The sequence below is a fragment of the Schistocerca serialis genome, chromosome 3 (genome assembly GCF_023864345.2).
Source record: "Schistocerca serialis cubense isolate TAMUIC-IGC-003099 chromosome 3, iqSchSeri2.2, whole genome shotgun sequence".
NCBI classification, from domain to species: Eukaryota; Metazoa; Arthropoda; class Insecta; order Orthoptera; family Acrididae; genus Schistocerca; species Schistocerca serialis.
In genome coordinates this window covers 212,365,607-212,388,288 of record NC_064640.1, presented here as the reverse complement: position 1 = coordinate 212,388,288, position 22,682 = coordinate 212,365,607, and the positions used below count along the sequence as shown (strand labels likewise).

Here is a 22,682-nt window from a genome sequence, read left to right as displayed (position 1 = left end):
TCGAAAGTAAAATTCTGTCTACCGACTTGAAAGAGAGTCCTAAAACGTTTTGGTCTTATGTTAAACCAGTAAACGGATCGAAGCCATCTGTCCAGACATTCTGTGACCGTAATGGCTCTGAAACGGAGGACGACACAGAAAAGGTCGAAATACTAAACGCCTTTTTCCAAAACTCTTTCACGGAGAAAGAACTCATTGTAGTACCGCCTTAAAATCGTCGCACGAACGTCAAAATGCTTGATATCTAATTAAGTGATCATTGGATAGAAAAGCAGCTAAAATCAGTCAGCAGAAGGAAGGCCACCGGACCTCACGGATACCACTACGATTCCACATGGAGTATGGGAAAGAAAATGCCCTTCTCCTAGCAATTGTGTGCTGTAGGTCTCTGGAGGAGCTAAGTCTTCCCGATGATGGCAAAACGTGCAGGTCATTTCCTTTTTCATGAAGGGTCATCGAAGAGACGCACAAAGCTATAGAACTATATCTCTGACGTCGAAGTTGTAGAATTTTGGAACACATTATCACAGTTCTGGAGGCCGAAAATCAACATGTGTTCCGAAGACAACGATCGTGTGAAACCCAGTTCCTATGTAAGTCGACGAGACTCAGATGCTGTAGGTACTGGCGTCTAGTAGATGTCGCGGGCCTTGACTTCCGTCAGGCATTCGATACAGCTCCGCACTCCCGCCTAATGAGCGAAATATGAACGTACGGAATGTCAGACCAAGTGAGCGACTGCACCGAAGGTTTTCTAGAAAATAGTAAACAACATGTCATACTCAATGGAGAAAAGTCTTCAGCCATAATAGTGACTTCAGGTGTACCACAAGGGAGTGTTATAGCTTCATTACTGTTCACAATATATAGAAATGGCATATTAGACAACATCAGAAGTTCAATGAAACTTTTCACGGTTCATATAGTTCTATTCAGAGAAGTAGCAACGCTAGAAAATTGTAGCGAAATGCAGAAAGACATGCAGAGAATCGACGTTTGGTGCAGTGAGCCGCAGCTTACCTCCAACATAAACAAATGTATCTTCTTCTTCTTCTTCTGGTTCCTGTCCGTTCCGGATGTTGGCAACCATCAAGGCAGTCCCTTTCCTGTCACTTGCAGCTCTAAATAGCTCTGTAGATGCTTTAGAGGTCCACGTTCTGATGTTCTTAAGCCAGGATATTCTTCTCCGGCCAACGCTTCTCTTCCCCGGTATTTTTCCTAGAGGTATGGTCTGGAGGAGATGGTATCTGTTGTTGTTTCGCATGATGTGTCCCAGGTACTGGATCTTTCTTGCTTTCACGGTGACCAGTACTGCTTCCTCTTTCTTCATTCTTCGTAGAGACTCGGCATTTGTGACATGCGCTGTCCACTTTGTTCTTAACATTCTCCTGTACAGCCACATCTCAAAAGCCTCCAGCCGCTTACCCAACTATTCTGTCCATGTTTCAACACCATAGAAGAGGGTGGAAAATACGTAGCAGCGTAGAAGTCTGATCATCGTCGTCATTGCTAAGCCATGATTCTTGAAAAGGTTACTCATGTTATTGAAGACAACCCTTGCTTTTCCAATTCGAGTTCTCAGCTCATCAGAAAGATCCCATTGGTCATTTATTGTAGTACCAAGATACGTGTATTTATGTACTTGCTCTATGTGATTTTGGCCTATCTTAATGTGACATACAGGGATTCTGTTTTTACCGATTATCATTGTTTTCGTTTTTTCAGGGTTGAGATCTAGACCATATTCAGAGTTTTTTGTGCAAGTCTATAGATAAGATACTGCAAGCTATCCTCACTATCAGAAAATTTTACTGTGTCGTCAGCACATCGGATGTTTTTGATACATTTTCCGTTTAAGAGCACTTGATGAAGAGCTTCCTTAAAGATGTGTTCTGAATAGATGTTGAAAATCAGTGGGGATAATATACAACCATGCCTTACACCTCGTAGAATGTCTATGTGCTCTGTATTTTATCTGTCCAGCCTCACAGAAGACGACTGGTTCCAATACAGGTCCACAATTAAACGCTACTGGCCATTAAAATTGCTACACCAAGAAGAAATGCAGATGATAAATGGGTATTCATTGGACAAATATATTATACTAGAACTGACATGTTATTACATTTTCACGCAATTTGGGTGCATAGATCCTGAGAAACCAGTACCCAGAACAACCACCTCTGGCCGTAATAACGGCCTTGATACGCCTGGGCATTGAGTCAAACAGACCTTGGATCGCGTGTACAGGTACAGCTGCCCATGTAGCTTCAACACGATACCACAGTTCATCAAGAGTAGTGACTTGCGTATTGTGACGAGCCAGTTGCTCAGCCACCATTGACCAGACGTTTTCTGTTGGTGAGAGTTCTGGCGAATGCGCTGGCCAGGGCAGCAGTCGAACATTTTCTGTATCCAGAAAGGCCCGTACAGGACCTGCAACATGCGGTCGTGCATTATCCTGCTGAAATGTAGGGTTTCGCAGGGATCGAATGAAGAGTAGGGCCACGGGTGGTAACACATCTGAAATGTAACGTCAACTGTTCAAAGTGCCGTCAATGCGAACAAGAAGTGACCGAGACGTGTAACCAATGGCACCCCATACCATCAAGCCCGGGTGATACGCCAGTATGGCGATGACGAATACACATTTCCAATGTGCGTTCACCGCGATGCCGCCAAACACGGATACGATCATCATGACGCTGTAAAGAGAACCTGGATTCATCCGAAAAATGACGTTTTGCCATTCATGCACCCAGGTTCGTCGTTGAGTACACCATCGCAGGCGCCCCTGTCTGTGATGCAGCGTCAAGGGTAACGGCAGCAGTTCTCTGCAGGTCGTTCTACAAATTCGTGCGTTGCTAGTTGCCTTCACCATATCACCCGCCTAACGTTGGAGCTCCCAATGACAAACATATCCACCCTCTATACTTGTCCGGACTGGGCAGGAAAATCGACTGCTGGCCCAACAGGAGAGGCATCCCATGCTGGATCAGTGTTATCATCAACACTGGGTAGCACCTCATACCTATTGCTAAGACGTAGGGAGCCAGCCGCACGGCCTGCTCCCTCTTTCGCCTTCCGCCCAGAGACACGCGAACCCACCACTGTCTGCCACCCACTCTGGAGTGACGACGCACCGGTCAGATGTTGCGTATCGGAAGCCGCAGTGACGTCCGGGCCACCAGGGGATTCCAGGGGCACCAAAGTTGTCGCAGGTCTCGTCACTGGCGTCCCGACGTCACCGCAACTTCGAGCATTAGCTATAAACTTGTCGACGGTAGCTACCGCAGCTTCCAGCTGTTTACGAACAGCAGCCAACTCTCCTCGTGTCCGCTAACAACAAGCACAGACCCTAGCCATACTGTACTGTGTATAAAATAGATATAAGGTCTCAAGTGCAGCTACTGAGTTTGAAATGTATACAAAATATACCAAAGAAGAATAAAGTAACTCTAAAAGTTGCTGTGCAGATTTCTCACTGTACTCTGAGACCGCAAGTTATTAAACAGAAATAAATTTCTCTTCAGAAGTTGATGTAATTACAGAGACCTGTTATTAGTAATCCTGTTTACCGAAAAGTTACTGCACGAGATAAATATTCAAACTAGAGTGCATTGATCGAAACTGTATGCTGTGTACTAGCACAAAAGTAAAACTTAGTGGCGTGACGGAGTTTCTGGCGGCGGAAAAATTTACACTAGGAAGCTACCCACACAAGGATATTCACAAGACTTACGCAAGACCGATGACCTCGCTGTCTGGTCCCTTCCCCAAAATCAGCCAACCAACTTACGCAAAAACAAAAACCACGGCCAATTTTCTAACCACTAGCCTACATAGTAAAATACACAGGTATAGTTCACTTCTTTGAAGAAGCACATGAAAAAAAAGGACTACATTAATTTACTATTTGTTAGACAAGTGCTGCTGCTGCGCATCTTCTCGGCTCGGCAGCTGCTGCTACACTGAATGTATTTGGATAAGGAACATAGTTTCTCTGATATCAACTTGTAATGTTAGCGAACATTTTGTTAGTGGCACTGGGGTAAGCTCCGTTATCTGTGTCGTTGAATGGGCGTGTGTAGCCGGCCGATGTGGCCGAGCGGTTTTAGGCGCTTCAGTCTGGAACCGCGCGACCGCTACGGTCGCAGGTTGGAATCCTGCCTCGGGCATGGATGTGTGTGATGTCCTTAGGTTGGTTAGGTTTCAGTATTTCTAAGTTCTAGGGGACTGATGACCACAGCAGTTAAGTCCCATAGTGCTCAGAGCCATTTGAACCATTTGGGCGTGTGTACTGGCTTTCAAAGCTGCTCTGTGTACGGATGGTTGTCTCTGAGGTCTTCTTGGAAACCCATCGATCCATTTGCAAGGATGTAGTTTCAGTAAGATGGGGCGACAGCCCATTTCAGCATTGCTGTGACGCATCATCTGAGAGCCGCCTTTGGAAATCGATGGATTGTCCGAGGTGGTCCTGTGTTCTGGTCATCCATGTCAGATGACCTAAAGTGTTTGGATTTCTTCTTCTGGGAGGCATATGAAGTAGCTGGTGTACGGAACTGTTTTGGGAACAGATCACCTCGCCGCTAGAATTGCTGTCGCTACTGGTACAGGTGCTGGCATGCCAGGTATCTTCGAACGAACACGACAGTCAATGGTCCGACGGTGTACTGCATGCATGTAGGACAGTGGTCGAGCTTTCGAGGAGTTCCTGTGAACACCACTGCTGTAATTAGCACGCTAAACTACCTTACATATAAATCGCACCTAACATGAGACCATATGTACCATAAGTAAATATATTTGTTTTGATATCCTTTATTAATATGAACGAACAGTTTCGGAACACACTGAACATGACTGTCGGAATAGTCACATAGTCACACACTCACTGTAGTAGACTGTTCTTCTGAGCAGCAGAAAAGGCTTTGGTGACATCGGGAAGTCATGATCCCATCCACATTTCTGAAATAGAAAACTAATCAGTTTCTTCTCAAGTTATCGTCACTGATGTGATGAATTTAACCACTTAAATTTATTTGATATGCAAAAAATATGTCTATTCAGAAATACGATCACCGGAAATACAAATTGGTAAAGAACAGTCAACTCGGAACCGTCTAACAATCGATGTTTCCAGTCATTATCGAAGCGTGTACTTCGTCTCAAAACTAGAGTGTACCTATATCATTAAGCGACAATCCCGGAACCCGGAATCCAGTATCGGTTGCAGGTTGTCTGTCTAACGGTCCCCAGGGGTACCAGATGTTTGATGTTCGGAATTTCACTTAGTAACTGACCGAATTTAAAAGTTTAGAATGTTACTATAAGCTACTCGTTAAGAGGTATTATCTTATGCTAAAAGCTTAACACAATAAGACAAGTATTGTAGTTAGAAACCGTGTATTTGTCTTGTGGCTATGTAACTGATACCTAAATACCCAAATACCGAAACTTCATTCATCCAGTATCTGAGAATGATAGCACACACAATTTGAAACTTTTATGGATCTTTTCCTCTCTGACGCCTCCACAAAATGACGGAAGAAAAAAAGTTTATTGCTTATTATATTTTAGCGGTTCGCGCTGTAAAACTTGACCATGAGACACGATGGTTTTCATTTATCACTTCTGTACTACCTTCTCCACTCTCGCCACAGTTTTCAGGCAGTATCCACATAACACTGAATGTACCTGCAAAATTATATCATAGTACGACTTGTAATTGAAGAGATACGACGTCATAGACATTTAGATGCGTGAAAAGCTGGCTTCTGCTTAATATGGAGCTCAGTGAAATTTCAGCGTCAGACATGACGTTTTAATTCATTACTTCTTTACTAATAATTCTATTCACGACACACTTTGCAGACAATGGCTACCCGTACATATATCACTGAATTCGACTGCAACATTATTTCATTTTACGATAGACATTTCAGGAGATATGAGTCATAAACATTGAGATGCGTGAGAAACCAGCTTTTCATTCAAATGGAGCGCAAATTACCCAGACTATATTCGTCCAGTGTTTGATAATGAGAGCACTTTGCGACTTCCAACATACTTTAAGTACAATTTCAAACCTTCCTTAAACTTTTTCTCGCTTATGTAACACATTAAACCTTTCAGACCCTCTGGTTACAATACCATACATCAATTTCTACTGTGTCTTAGCTGCAACAGAAGTATTTTCTCCCAATATAAACCTGAGGCACACATTTGTGTATGTTCAACCTTTTCATCATGCTGAAGTGTTGCCAACCGTTGGTGATCATTACGAAAATATCAGCAAGTCAATGTAGCAGCTCGTGACCACCAGAATACATGGATGTGGTTGGTTTGTTATGTTCCACTGTATGAGTCAGTATTGTTATTTTTCATGGCAATTTTTGCATGATCATTTTACTGTTTATTACAATAGAGAATATTCCGTAACTACTCACTGTAGTCAATAAAATGAAGCCAAGTGTAAAACTTATGTCTTGAAAATGGGCACATATTTTTGTACAAATCTTGCACCTAAAACCATTAAAAATCATCTAAGAGCATTGCCACATAAATAAAGACTTTCCATCCTCCAGAAAAAAATCAAGTTTGTAGAGTTAACTCATTTGTGAAGTAATCAGACTTTTCAAGCATTTTATACATGGGAGTTAGATTCTTGAAGGAATCGGGAGTTTACTGGTAAGTACTGTCACACCTTTATCTGAGGTAGAAGCTCGTGACTGTATCAACGAAATTATATTTTAAAGTCGTTGTGAACGGCTTCTTCAGTTCGTACGGAAGTATCGACTAGAAATTATAAAACGGCAATATTATCTTAAGCACACGTCCGGCTCTTGCTCTATTAAATGAATAAGTACTGCGCTGAGATGTGATAGAAGTACGACAGCGCAAATAAGTACCCTTGCTGGTTGTAACAAAAAAGCAGAGGCAATTTCCATGCCAAGCATGCAATGACTTCCATTAAACTACAACCATCCGATTCAGAAAATAAGGCAGTAAGTTACATCTAGTAATTACATTCGAGATCTACCGATCAGTTAGTTGTTACATCCACAATTTTTTTTTCCGTATAGGGGGCTATTAGTATCCATCAGTAGCATGTTTGCATGGATAGTTTAATGTGGTTTGAGAATATGATAAGAAATCCTTCCACACGTTACCTTGCTGGACAAACGTGCCTTGTTATAACCATCGATGTCGCTTATAACATCTTACGGTTCTTCAACTACATAGAATTTCCTCAGTAGGCTTCTGAACAGGGTATAAACAAAAAGTGTGACGGGAATAGCTTGGATTTCTGTTCAGCTTCACAGTTTGTGAGAGATTAGTGAGGAATGGTCGTAACAACTGTGGGGTTCTTAACAAAGGCAAATGCAAATGCCTCTCATCAGATAAAAAGTTTTCCGGAATACGTGCTGAATCGCCCGACTCTCACTGTGGCTATGAAATATTGTTAATGCCAGTGACCGACGAGAAGTGGCTGGTTTGAATCCTGAAAGTGGATGATTTTTGCTAGCACATTTTGGCAGACAAGAAGAACAGGGGAGCTGGTGAACACCAGATCCTGAGGACAAGACTATGCACCAATATTCAAGTTATATTGAAATCTACTGCAGCGTCTTGCAGAGGGAGTGGGTAAGGTTGATAGTGATCCGTCAATCAGAAGGGACAGTCAGCTCTCTGGCTCTTATGCTATAGAGCGGAATATGCTATGTGATAGGAAAATGTGTTCTCAATTCATGAATAACAAAGAAGGGGGTTAGGATTTGTCACACATCTGCACACAGTCTGGTGATAAGTGGCTGGACACCACCACCCACGTCTCTTCGACCTGTCAAATGGTGATGAGAGTCCCTCCAACGCCAAGAATCGATTTGGAAGCCTTTTGGTGGAATGCCGTGCCTCTAGAGTACCGATCTGGTTACAGAGGCGATGTTCCTTAGGATAATAATGATTTAAAATGGAAATATCAGTCAGGATGACACATATCCCTTTGTCCTGAGAGACCGAAAAACTATTCCGTAGTAAAATCATTTCTTATGCCTCCTTCTTCTTTTCCTGTTCTTCGTTCCTCTGAGCCACATCATTTAGACATTCTTTTCCTGGCATACCTCTTAATGTTTCCACATAACATTTCATGAACCATTAGGTAAGACGCAGATGGATCATTGTAGCAGTCCAAAGATATCTTTTGTGAGAAGGGAGATTACGAAAAGTATATGAATAGACTGTTTTCAAATTGTATCATTTTATGTTTTATAAGCTATGTAAGTACTAATGCTGCTTACAGTTTTAAAAGCTCTCTTAGCTATGTTGCGTGCAATGTGATTGAAAATTTTTAAGCAGAAGTTGTGCAGAAAGTGAATAACAAAGAATCATAGAATAAATGAAACAGAAAGGGAAACTCTAAGGAGTTTTGCTTTATGTTATCGTTTTCCTTTTCACGTGACAGTGCACGTGGTACTGATTAAAATGTCTGATTTCAGAAGCAGCGGGCTCTCCGGGTCTTTCCGAGTTGTATCAGAAACTGCAGCTTTGGAACGCGTCGACTCTGGCACGAGAAGATCTGGAAAAGATTTCGGAAGAAGCCAGGACCCTTTCGATTAACGACACCAGGTTCTTCGAGGATCTATGTGAGTTTACATTCACAACTATTTCATCAAAAGGTCGAGCCCATAGCCGTGAATAGGCGTTGGTCTCTGGGAAATTCTTTCCCCTTTTCTTTCTATTTTCAGGTATTATTTTATAATATATCCCGTATTCTGTGTCAGATACATTTGTGTACTTCTTGTTATTATATTATCGGAACCCTCATATTACAAAGTATACCGACTGTCAACATAACAGACTAATTGCAGACCTGAATGTTTTCAGACTTACGTTTTGGGAACAGAAATTGATTTCAGGGATAGACCAGAAAAATTGAATTGACCGAGAAGTGTGGAGCTATGACCTTTACTAGAAAACTTTATAATGTACGTAGGTTTTCATTTAGCTTTCTATTAACGCAAAAATATGCGTCTGTAAAGAATAGTTTTATTCTCAATCGTGTGTGAAAATGAGGAATGAGTAAATTATTATCACTCTAGAATATTTCAATCGCTGACAGCAAATTTCTTCGTTCTCACCGAACTTTCATTGTATTCACAACTTCTATTTTTTTCTTCTTACTGGCCTATGATCCTTAACTATTGATGTATAGGTATTGTAAAGGAATTTTCTTTTTTTTTTTTTTGCGAGCTTCACAGAAAGAACCTATGCATATAACTTACAGATACCGGCTTCATTTCAACTTACTGGCAAAATAGTACCTGACATTGATATGATGTGTTTTCATTAATATTTAAGATGTGTGCTTCCACTGTCTTTTAGAACAGAGTATATTCTACAAATAACTATAAGAACAAAACCTATTCGGTTAACGTAACCAGATTTAGCATGTACTACTCAATATTTGTAATAAATTGCATTCCATTTCCTCACTTAATCACCCGTTACCGACAGTATATAATTAAGCGAAATTAATAGTGATGTATATATGCAGACAGTTATGACAGAAAATTTGTACCAAGGCCGGAATTCGAAACCAAGTTTCCTGGTCACTAAACGGACCACTATGCCAATCACGCATAGTGGTCTCTCCCATTCACTCCTGAGCCCACTTGGTATTTCCCCTAATCTCGAATAGCATTGCAGAGGCTCTTCAACTGAATTGGAACTTTTTTGTATCTAGCCTGGATAGGCGGCGCGTGGATCTGCACCTGTGAACTACTTCTGCAAAATAGGCCGAGAGTGAAGGACGCCAGTATGAGCAGGAAACAGTGAAGTACTTCGGTACTGCGAATAAATTTAAAGCACCTTTACTGTAGTTTTTTTTTCCTTTATTGTTAATTTCACACCTGATACAGGTAGGCCAGCAGCGGCATATTACGGCGCTCTTCGGCCACAGATAAAACTAAAGATACAAAAGAAGACAATCGTAGAACAGAAAGGGTGGATATACAGAAGTAGACATACAAAATTAAAACACACGGAGCCGTTCACGGGCGCAGAGTCCAAGATAAAAATGTTCAGGGACGTGGACACGCACAGAGATCATAGATGGCACACGCGAACGTTGGAGCACAAACGAATAACCACTGGAACACTTGAGCACGAACACTACGCCACACACAAAGGCTAGGCGATGATCTCCAGCGCGCGAATGTCCACATAACGTGTACGAGTCCAGAGACCTGCCAAGAGGGGATGAGGGGGGCGGGGAAGGGAGAGGGGAGAGCAAAGATGCCAATGGCAGATTAGATGGTAGGAGGAATGGAGGTATGGGGGTAGGGGAAGCCCGGGGGAGGAGTGGGGAGAAAGGGAGGAGGGAGGGAAGGGGGAGAGAAGGGAGAGAGGGTGCCCATAGGAACAAACACAGGAAGAGGGAGGGAGGATCAAAGTTGGTAGGAGGGGTAGATGAAAGACAGGAGTGCATCATCAGGGAGGGGGAGCTGGCGGAAGCCACCTTGGGAGAGGGTATGGAGAGTGGAGAGATGGAGAGCAGGTGGGACGTGGAAATACAGGGGCAGCAGTGGACGGGTGCAGGAGAGGGTGGGAGAGACCAGCGGGTGAGGAGGATCGAGTTTACGGGAGGTGTAGAGGATCCGTATCCGTTCAAGGAAAAGGAGGTGGTGGGGGAACGGAATAAGATCGTACAGGATCTGTGTGGGGGAGGGGAGACAGATGCTATAGGTGAAGCGAAGAGCATGGTGTTATAAGATCTGAAGGGTTCAAATGGTTCAAATGGCGCTGAGCACTATGGGACTCAACATCTTAGGTCATAAGTCCCCTAGAACTTAGAACTACTTAAACCTAACTAACCTAAGGACATCACACACACCCATGCCCGAGGCAGGATTCGAACCTGCGACCGTAGCAGTCGCACGGTTCTGGACTGCAGCGCCAGAACCACTAGACCACCGCGGCCGGCGGATCTGAAGGGATTTGTAAAATGTAGGGGGAGCGGAGATCCAGGCAGGGTGGGCACAGCAAAGGATAGGATTTATAGGGAGGGATTTATAGGTATGGAGGGTGGTGGACGGGTCCAGACCCCATGTACGTCCAGAAAGGAGCTTGAGGAGACAGAGTCCGGAGCATGCCTTGGCTTGGATTGTTCAGAGGTGGGGGGGTCCAGGAGAGGCGACGGTCGAGGGTGACGCCAAGGTACTTAAGAGTGGGGTTGAGGGAGATAGGATGGCCATAGATGGTGATATAGAAATCGAGGAGGAGGAAGGAAGGGGTGGTTTTGCGTACAATGATCACCTGGGTTTTGGAAGGATTGACCTTAAGCAACCACTGGTTGCACCAAGTGGTGAACTGGTCAAGATGGGATTGGAGAATGTGTTGGTAGCGCTGCAGGGTGGGGGCAATGGCAAGGAAGGTGGTGTCATTGGCGTACTGGAGAAGGTGGATGGGGGATGAAGGCGGCAGCATGTCCGCCATATACAAAAGGTACAGAAGAGGGGAGAGGACGGAACCTTGGGGCACACCGGCGGAGGGGAAAAAGGTGTAGGAATCCGTGTTATGGATGGTGATGTAGGAAGGATGTTGGGAAAGAAAGGAGCTGATCAGACGGACATAGTTAATGGGAAGGGCGAAGGTTTGGAGCTTGAAGAGGAGACTGGAATGCCACACGCAGTCATAGGTTCGTTCAAGGTCAAGGGAGAGGAAGATAGTGGAGCGACGGGAGGAGAGGAGATGAGTGAGGTGAAGGAGAAGGTCATCGGAAGAGAAGGACGGCCGAAAGCCACACTGAGTAATGGGAAGGAGGTGGTGCTGGCGGAGATGCTGGTGGATGCGTCGGGTTAGGATGGATTCCAGGACCTTGCTGAAGACCAATGTAAGGCTGATGGGACAGTAGGAGGAGACAGCAGACGGCGGTTTGCCGGGTTTATTGAACATCAGGATACAGGAGGTTTTCCACAGGTCGGGGTAGTAGCCAGAGGACAGGACTAGATTATAGAGCCTGGCCAGGGTGGAGAGGAAAGAGGTATGAACTTCACGAAGGTGGCGATAGCTGGCATGATCGTGATCAGGAGTGGTGTTGCGTTTCGTGCAGAGTGTAGCGATGAGATCCTGTGTAGTGATAGGGGCATTGAGTCCGGTGTGTGCAATGTTGTCCAAGTACTGGAAACCAGGAGCGAGGGGAGGGACAAAGGTGTCAGTTCGATCGCGGACATCTGGGAAGAGGAAGTAATCGAACTGTGGATCGTCGGGAATGGTAAAGACATTGGAGAGGTAGGAGGCAAAGTGATTGGCCTTACTAAGGGTGTCAGGGAAGGGTTGACTATGATGAAGGAGAGGATAGTAGGGGGGGGGGGGTTTAGATCCGGTAAAGCGGCGGAAGGCCGACCAGAACTTGGACGAGTTTATAGGAAGTGTAGCATTTAAACGAGTGCATGTCTGTCGTCAGTCCCAGCGTTTCTTAGCTGCGAGCAAGTTTCGGATGTGTCGCTGGAGTTGCTGGTGGCATCGTAATGTGTCTGGGTCACACGTGTGGAGGAAGGAATGGTAGAGATGGCGGGATTCATGGAGGAGGAGGATGGCCTTTGGGGGTAAGGTAGGACGGTGGGGGTAGATGGCGACAGAAGGGACGTGGGCCTCCACGGCCTCAGACAAGGCCTGCTGGAGAAAGGAGGCGGCATGGGTAATATCATCAGGGTGGCGGTAGGTGAAGGGGTGGCCATTGACCTGGGTAGATAGGGTATTCCGGTAGGCATTCCAGTTGGCACGGGAATAATCATGGACGTACTTCAGGGGAGGTTCATTACGAGGGTCGGGGTGGGGGCGACGACCATCTGAAGCTGTGAGGAGGACAGGGAGATGGTCACTACCAATGGGGTCCAGGACATCCACCGCTATGCGGCCAAGGAGGTTAGGGGAGGAGAGGATGACATCAGGAGTGGAGTTGGATTCAGGGCAGGTGTGCTGGGGAATGGGGATGAGGTCACCTTGGAGGGAGGAGAGGAACCGATGCTACTGCCATAACTGGGTAGCGGAATGACTATGGATGTTGAGGTCGGCGACGATCACGTAGGAGGAGAAGGTACGGTCAATGTGGGAGAGGAAGTCAAAAGGAATATGGGCATGAGGGCGGACATAGATGGTGGTGCAGGTGATGGTAAGGCCAGGGAAGAAGAGACTAAGGATCAGGTGTTCTGTGGGGTCGGGAAGGACAGGTTGGAGCCAAACTGGGATCTGGCGGTGGTGACCAATGGCAACTCCACCACGCGCTATCAGGAAGGGATTATTGGAGCGGTGAAGGAGGTAGGGCGAGGTGTGTATGGTGTGGTGGGGCTGAAGAAAGGTTTCATTGAGGAGGAAGGCATCCACACTGTGGGTGGCGAGGGTGTGCATGAAGAAGTTCTTGTTGGCGGAAAGGGAACGGATGTTGTTGAACAGGATACGGTGCTGTCGTGCCATGACAGGGATTTAGACAAGGGTGTTGAGACGGGAGGAGGTAAAATGGGCCTGGTTGCAGGAGTAGGTGGCATACATTTTGAGGTGGAAGATGGAACGGGCGGCGAGGGATATCTGCTGGAGCGTGTGAGGGCACTGGAAAGGGTGGACATTTTGGAGAACGATGGTGAGGAACCTGATGATGTCCTCAGTGTTGGGGGGGGGGAGGGGAGGGACGAAGGGAATTGCCAGGAGGGGTGGGGGCGTCCAGAGGGTGGACAGGGACAGTGAGTTCAGGAGTGGTGGGAGGGGGTCGGGCCTTACATTTTTGGGAGTATGTGGGATGTGGGAGATTACAGGTGTTGCAGGAGGGAGGGGACTGGAGGTTGGCTCACTGCCAGAGGAAATGCTCTTGTTTACAGTGCGGGCAGATGGGGGCCTCGCAGCACTCAGATGTTGTATGCGCGTTATAGCGCAGACACCTCTGCCAGCAGAGGGATTGAGGAGGGGAACAGAAGGGGTCGATGGTGTAGCGTTGGTTGAAGAGGAGGGCACCGTCCTTCAGGAGACGGTCAATGGAGGGGGCGTGTTCCGAAAAAAAACCACATAAGGTGGATGGGGCCGGCTGAGTTGAAAATGCGGCGGACCGCCCATACTTCCAGCGAGGGATGCGCCTTGACCTCCGTGAACACCTCCTCCTCTGTGATCGTGGGACTAAGCCAAGTGATCACAGCGGTGAGGGTCGGTGGGCGACGCGGGGGTTGGGGTTGGTGGGAGGGAGACGGGGAAGGTGCAGGGGTGAGGGAGGCATTGGGGCCAAAGCGGGTGATGGGGATGCAGGAAAGGATGTCAGTGTGAAGGGTAGGGCTGGGGAAGGAGATGAGGACGGAGTCACGGTGAGGAGTGAAGAGGGAAATGGGGGCACTGGGAAAGTGTTGGCGGAAGAAGAGAGTGAGGTTTCGGGCCTCAAGGAGGGAGGGATCAGGACAGGAGAGGAGGTATCTGTAGGAGGATGGGGAGGAGGAGGAGGGAGCTGGGGAAGGCAGGGAGACATCCATGGCATCCTGGAGGTGGGGGAAGGAGGAAGGGGCTGGGTCTTTTTAGGAGCAGAGGAGGCAGGGGTGCCACTGGGGCGTTTGATGGCGACGGAAGAGTGAGAGGATGAGTGGGGGACAGGTGCAATGGGAAGATGGCGGGAAGTGGCAGGTCCCGATGTAGACGCTGGAGCCGGCGCCGGAGATGGCGATGGTGAAGGCGATGGCGATGATGAGGATGACGATGACAGTGAAAGCGAGAGCGGGGCATGGGCCGTGGCCCTCCAGGCCACCACTATAGCAGGGGCTGCAGAAACGGAAGGAGTAGAGGGAGGGAGTGGAGGGAAGGGGTCGAGGAGGAGGTGCAGGAGGAAGGAGCAGGGGAAGGGGCGACAAAAAGCGAAGAAGAAGGCAGAGTGAGGAGCGGGGGGATGGAATGAGGGGGGGGGGAGATTGGGCATACGACTTGATGGGGGTGGTGGCGGCGGATGGGGACATGTAGACTATGGCGGTAGTGGTGGCAGTGGTAGTCGTGGTGGGATTCGACATGATGAGAGGGAAAAAAGGCACAGGACAGGATAAAAATGACAGAAGAGAACAAGGGACTTACAAGGCGGACGAAACACAGAGGAAGGCAGATGAGGACCGATGAAAAACCGACTGGGGCTGAAGCCCCATTCTGCCGCCGCTGGTGGGGGGACCGCAAGGTAGGAACTCTGGCTGGCTGGCTGGCTGGCTGGCAGGAACGGTGGCTGGCTGGCAGGAACGCTGGCTGGCTGGCTGGCAGGAACGCTGGCTGGCTGGCAGGAACGCTGGCTGGCAGGCAGGAACGCTGGCTGGCTGGAACGCTGGCTGGCTGGCAGGAACGCTGGCTGGCTGGCAGGAACGTTGCTCCTGCTGCTGCTGGCTGGAACCACTGCTGCTGGCTGGAACCGCTGCTGCTGCTGCCGCTGGCTGGGACCGCTGCTGCTGCTGGCTGGCTGGCTGGCTGGCACCTGCAAAACCCTAACACTTCGATTAATGACGAAAGCTACAATCGAAGGTCGGTATTCATAGCGAAGTACCGCCGGAGATGCTTTACTGTAGGAAGAACATGAGTACATAAATTGTTACTTAACTTTCGCTGAGATGGGGACATAGGTGCGAAGCCGTACATCAGTCAAAGCTAACATCGACTAGAAGTTACAAAGGCAAAATCTGTAGTGGCTCACCCACTATGCAATAGAAACAATCTTGCTAGGTCGTCTGCTCGTGATCAAAATGGGGTGAATCTGGAGCGCCGCTCGTAGAGCTGCACAGCGCCGGCTTGAGGGCGCTGTCGTCGGTGTGGATCTTCCGCTCTCGTAGTGCCAACCGAAGAACTTGTACCTACGCTGTGGCATCGTATCTATCGATACCACAGGAACAGCGCCTTAGCATCGAAAGAAATCTGAGATCCTGCCTGAAACTCGGGCATAGGTACCTTAATGAAATGGAAATGTATGGTCTCAGAGGCTTTTCATGTCTTAAACATTTGTGATGTATCTATACATTCGAATGTTCGAGTTTTTGACGGAATACCAGGTGAGCTGAGGCGTGAATGGGAATTTGGACAAGGAGGGAGGCGTGCTAGAGTCGTCCGTGCAGTTGTGCAAAGCCACTGTGCCAGGGTGGCGTAGTGGTTAGCGCATCTGCCTTAGTGAGCAAAAGACATGGGTTCGAATCCTAGCCTTGGTACAAATTCCGGTTTGTCACTTTGGTCTGGATATACGCATCACAGGTGTTGAGACTTGAAAAGGTCCCTGCAACCATAAAGTTTCATTTGAAATGAATAGTGTACGAACAGCATTTTCACTGATACCCAAACGCCGTTTGGCGCTATTTGGGATGTTGCATTTCACAAAATTCATCTACTTGAAGTAATACTGCGTTCACGTTACGTGCTAGTAGTGAAATGTAAATAACTTCAGTGATGTTGTGTGAAATTTACTGCTGGAAGTTCCAAACGAATCGTTTGAAATCAGTACACTGTGAATGTACTGATCATACAACAGGCCGAGAAACCAGGTCTACACTTTTTATGAACGATATTGGAGTACGAAAACTTAGAACCAGCTGAACATGGTCATATCTTGGATCATGATGTAAGGTGTCCTTTTGGTTGATAGCCAATCATTTCGTTAATTCAGTTGTCGGTTATAATATATATGCTGGCTTGTGCATAATGCCCATCAGGTACTGTTCTCAATGGACACCTGACAAATGGCAACCTCGTGGGATAATTGAAAGCTGTAAACGAAGTCCTGCGTTCAGAAAATCCTCAGAAACAAACAAATGAAGATTTAATGATTGATTTTGTTTACATTACAAGCACAGTATTCTTTGTGCAATCTGTCGTTACCAACGCTACACTTCCTGTGCCGACAGTAGCACGAACGATGAAACTGAACCAGTAGATACATTATTTCCTGTAATGAATCCTCCACATTCCTAGCTTCAGTTCTGAGGAACGTTAGTGCATATTTCGTCATCATTCTTGATGCAATGTTAGCTCATCTAGCTATGAATGCGGGAAGGCATCGTTCCTGGGATCTTTAAAGAAATTTGGAAGCATTTGACTGTAACGATGTAGGGATTGTATGGATACACTAAACAACGATTTCCGGGCGTCGATTTAAATCTATCTGTTTCCAAATAGGACTAGATGAAGACCGATAGATAATAGGCAGCTAGAACAGCATCTCAGCAGTTGAAGAAAAATACAAAATACACTCCTGGAAATTGAAATAAGAACACCGTGAATTCATTGTCCCAGGAAGGGGAAACTTTATTGACACATTCCTGGGGTCAGATACATCACATGATCACACTGACAGAACCACAGGCACATAGACACAGGCAACAGAGCATGCACAATGTCGGCACTAGTACAGTGTATATCCACCTTTCGCAGCAATGCAGGCTGCTATTCTCCCATGGAGACGATCGTAGAGATGCTGGATGTAGTCCTGTGGAACGGCTTGCCATGCCATTTCCACCTGGTGCCTCAGTTGGACCAGCGTTCGTGCTGGACGTGCAGACCGCGTGAGACGACGCTTCATCCAGTCCCAAACATGCTCAATGGGGGACAGATCCGGAGATCTTGCTGGCCAGGGTAGTTGACTTACACCTTCTAGAGCACGTTGGGTGGCACGGGATACATGCAGACGTGGATTATCCTGTTGGAACAGCAAGTTCCCTTGCCGGTCTAGGAATGGTAGAACGATGGGTTCGATGACGGTTTGGATGTACCGTGCACTATTCAGTGTCCCCTCGACGATCACCAGTGGTGTACGGCCAGTGTAGGAGATCGCTCCCCACACCATGATGCCAGGTGTTGGCCCTGTGTGCCTCGGTCGTATGCAGTCCTGATTGTGGCGCTCACCTGCACGGCGCCAAACACGCATACGACCATCATTGGCACCAAGGCAGAAGCGACTCTCATCGCTGAAGACGACACGTCTCCATTCGTCCCTCCATTCACGCCTGTCGCGACACCACTGGAGGCGGGCTGCACGATGTTGGGGCGTGAGCGGAAGACGGCCTAACGGTGTGCGGGACCGTAGCCCAGCTTCATGGAGACGGTTGCGAATGGTCCTCGCCGATACCCCAGGAGCAACAGTGTCCCTAATTTGCTGGGAAGTGGCGGTGCGGTCCCCTACGGCACTGCGTAGGATCCTACGGTCTTGGCGTCCATCCGTGCGTCGCTGCGGTCCGGTCCCAGGTCGACGGGCACGTGCACCTTCCGCCGACCACTGGCGACAACATCGATGTACTGTGGAGACGTCACGCCCCACGTGTTGAGCAATTCGGCGGTACGTCCACCCGGCCTCCCGCATGCCCACTATACGCCCTCGCTCAAAGTCCGTCAACTGCACATACGGTTCACGTCCACGCTGTCGCGGCATGCTACCAGTGTTAAAGACTGCGATGGAGCTCCGTATGCCACGGCAAACTGGCTGACACTGACGGCGGCGGTGCACAAATGCTGCGCAGCTAGCGCCATTCGACGACCAACACCGCGGTTCCTGGTGTGTCCGCTGTGCCGTGCGTGTGAGCATTGCTTGTACAGCCCTCTCGCAGTGTCCGGAGCAAGTATGGTGGGTCTGACACACCGGTGTCAATGTGTTCTTTTTTCCATTTCCAGGAGTGTATTTAAAGTGAAATAATAGTGGTCTTTCGAACAAGTAGAACTTCCGTAGAAGGTGAACAAGAACCTCACAGCCCATCAACAGAACCTATTTCTTCGTAATTATTAATTGCTGGCGACGAGTGTGGATTGATTGTGAGTCTAAGTCAAGGCCTAGCAAATCTTAAAGTAGTTGCTAAGGAAATGTTTAAACGATTTCCTTCTTTTTTGTTAACAACACAGGTCTGTATTTCGTAACTATCAGGATAGTCAGGATATGCATGTTGCTGGTAAGAGAGAGTGCTATGTTAAATCCGTTTCAAAATAATGCTGGGGAAACGCAAACTGTCCCTCCAACAAAATGATATTTTGACACACTCTGTTGCTTCCCGGTTTTCAGTTGAATGAAGATCAATAGAGAAAAGAGCAAACTCGCTGCTCGGAAGTCCGCTATTGAGCAATTAAGTGTCAGGCATGCGACAGAGTTGCCCTCGACACTTGAAGAGGTGATTCAACAGCGTAGCTGGAGGTGTTCTATTTTGTTTGCACACGCTGGCAATTTCCCATAAAATAGACGTAACTGATTTTCTTTAGTGTAGATGTTTAGAATATATAGTTGTAATGAGTGCATGAGGTATGCGATGTTGATCAGAATGGCAGAGGCGAGAGAAACTGAAACATAGCGACGTAACACAGCCTGATCTTCTAGATTAGAATCCAAGGGGCTGCGGAACTCTGATTACCATCAAAACTGCCTCACGATCTCTCTTCAAAATGGTTCAAATGGCTCTGAGCACTATGGGACTCAACTGCTGTGGTCATAAGTCCCCTAGAACTTAGAACTACTTAAATCTAACTAACCTAAGGACATCACACACATCCATGCCCGAGGCAGGATTCGAACCTGCGACCGTAGCGGTCGTGCGGTTCCAGACTGTAGCGCCTTTAACCGCTCGGCCACTCCGGCCGGCGATCTCTCTTCATGAAATAATGACCACATTATCGTGATCAAAATCTCATTCACCATCAGCACTGGAACCGCCTAAGGGAGGGCCTACTACAACCGTGCAATTAAGTAGCTAAACCTATGTCACATTAACCACTCGAGTTTGACAACATAGGGAAAGAAAGTTGGCTGTGATATTGCTTTATGATAAGAGAAATAAATACTGGAAAATGATACAAAACCTTGACTGACAAACTATTCAATTACATGTAATTAGTCGTGATTCGAACAATGTGGCACAGGAATCAACTGATGAAAATTAGGTACAGGGATATTGCAAATTATTGCACTTACTTTGTTGGAGTGTTCACTGCTGGGAACAAGAACTCACAGATTTTTTGACCTCGAAGTAATCACCGTTGTTAGCGCAGAGTATTCTAAATGATCAGACTTTCTTCGTACACTACTAAAAACAAATGCTTCGTTCGTTACAATATGGAATGGAGGAGACGTAGTGATATTATGTATAGTGGTAGTTCAGCATTATAATCTGAACAGTAGACTTGTTAAGCGTAAAAAAACATAACGAAGGAATTGTACCAGTCAATTTCTTTGAACCATTCTGCATGTTTCTTCTACTGGTTATGCTTAATTTCTGAACATAGGTACATATCCACTTAGCTAATTGCTTATTGTGTGCGTATTAAGAGCTTAACATTACTGGAGATATCATTCGCATTGCAATCACGATGGAAGGACACTACGTATTGTATAATCGACCAATTTTAGAGTTAGTTTAAGAGAATTTTATCTGAGCTATTTACGGTCTTGACCGAAGTTATTCCTTGCTGTTGCTATTCATGTAACGTATTTATACTGAAACACAGCAACAGGTAGTAACAGCTCCGTTAGTAGCTCTTAGACGAGTTCGAAGTCGTTTGACTAAAGCATATGTATATATGATGAGTGATACATCACGGTTACTACCGATCTCACTGGAGAGAATATCTCTAAGATCGTTTATGATCGACTACACAATGTGACCACGAATATTGTTATTGTAGGATTTACGCCGCCATTAAAAGAGCTTCGTCGCCCGTGGAGTGTGATGTGACGTTAATTTAGACTTTCTTTCCTGATTTACTTCGAAGAATTCTGACGATTATCGTAGAGTGGTAGCTTTCACCATGCCTGACATACCACCTTGGGAGAAAGGCTATAAAACCTGTTGAGCAGCGGTACGACCTTGCGCCGAGAGTTCTTGCAGGCGGCAGAAGGGCACTTTGATAGCTCTCTTCCCTGCGAGTTTCTGCACATAAATAAATTAATTGGTCGAGATAGGGAGTCGATAATTTCAACTCACGGAATATTAACACGTTTAGGATGTTGTTTTGGAAAATGAAGCACTCGACAAAGTCTTCTATTTATAATCAAAGAGTGGCAGCCTTATGTCATGTGACTTAACCTAACTTCGTCTTTTGTGGCATTTATGTGTTTGCCACTTTATATAAATGAACATGAATTTATAAAATGTGCATCGACAATTATTTAATCGAAAGCATGGTGTCCATTATTTCAGAATTGCGTGCGTCAGCATCTTAATTAAGTGATAAGAAAAGCAACTGAAAAGTGGAAATTGACGAGGTTCTAAGTGCCAAATCGCGCATTTGTCAAAAGAAAGAAGAAACAATATATCTCTCTTAGTACATATCTTACATATCCAAGAAACTGGGAAGGTATTCCAGTGCCACAGAATTATGCTGCCCACCTCCTGACTGAAAAAAATAGTGAGAATAATTATAAAATAGATAATTTATTAAGAACGTTCTAAGTTCTATAAGAGAAAACGACTTTTTCTACGTAAAAACGAAAGTTTTTGTTTCAATTGCAATTAATAATGAGGAACTACGTTTTATTTCTGATAATACACTTACAGAAATAAAGCGGTAATATTTTACTCAGTAGAACAAAAGTCGATAAAAACATTTCTCCTATCTTTTATATATATGACACGTGAATAACAAAATTAAATTCAAGGAAAAAATCTCAGTATTGACATGTGTTTCATACACCATACTTACGATCAGATTGTGCAAAGGTTATTATAAAACAACTGGAGCTTTCGAGGAAGAAATGGCAAATGGTTAACAGTTCTTCCTATTTTGCAACTGCCAAACATGGCTGCTCTTTCACATGAAGTACAGCAGGACATATATCAACCATGGTCTTTCCTCTTTTTAATAGACTGACATGTTTCCATTCTTGTGTTTCAGAGTACGAAATTTTAAATGCTATTTGAAATTGATGAGTATGAGACACTTTGATCATACTGCATTTGGATATCTTACACGCTTGCATTGAAAACACTGTTGCAGCTACATCTGTGAAAGCAAAGAGGTAGGTTGTATGTATTAGATTCATATGGAACAGGTTTGCGGCTCTAGCTGACTCAATACCCTTGTGTAAATCTTCGGAACAAGGTCCTTGATTACTTTTATCCGTTTTTCTACTATTATAAAATCTCCGTCGCAGTTCAAAAAGCAGTGTCCACTCACCAAACTTTTATGTTATTTCTTCAAATCATCCCACGTTAAATGGAGGAGGCCTCAGAACCCCAAAGGGAAGCACTGCTCGGTACATAGAGCTTGCGCCATCTGCTAACGCTTGTTTGAAAGACTCTCACCATGATCAAGTCCAGGGATATGCAAAAGAGTACATAGAACAGAGTAGTACTGAAAATGTGTTTTGTGAAAAAAAGGAACTTGACAGTTTTCAATTTCTGCTCTTGAGTTTGTAATGAACACATTTTGAAGTCCTATGAGTCAGGAGTAGAACCAAATGAACGTTGCGGAACTTGCAGTCAGGTTTTAGGAATAAATCCGTACGAGTGCACCAGCGTTGTGGTGGTGACTAGAAAGACTTGATTCAGACAGCAAGCAACATGGAAATGCAAAATTTCTCGCAAATTTCGTTGATAAAATGTTCTCGGGTTACCAGCCAAAGCCGGCCGGTGTGGACGAGCGGTTCTAGGCACTTGAGTCTGGAACCGCGCGACCGCTACGGTCGCAGGTTCGAATCCTGCCTCGGGCGTGGATGTGTGTGA

General features: G+C 46.0%; 1 protein-coding gene across 1 annotated transcript in view; it reads left to right on the top strand.

Moving 5' to 3' along the window:
• Positions 1–22,682, top strand: part of LOC126471570 (serine proteinase stubble-like) — a 368,010-nt gene that overhangs the window by 108,900 nt on the left and 236,428 nt on the right. The window contains exon 3 of the mRNA XM_050099795.1: positions 8,499–8,645. Coding sequence (XP_049955752.1) covers positions 8,499–8,645 — 147 coding nt within the window. The remainder of the gene's footprint in view (positions 1–8,498; positions 8,646–22,682) is intronic.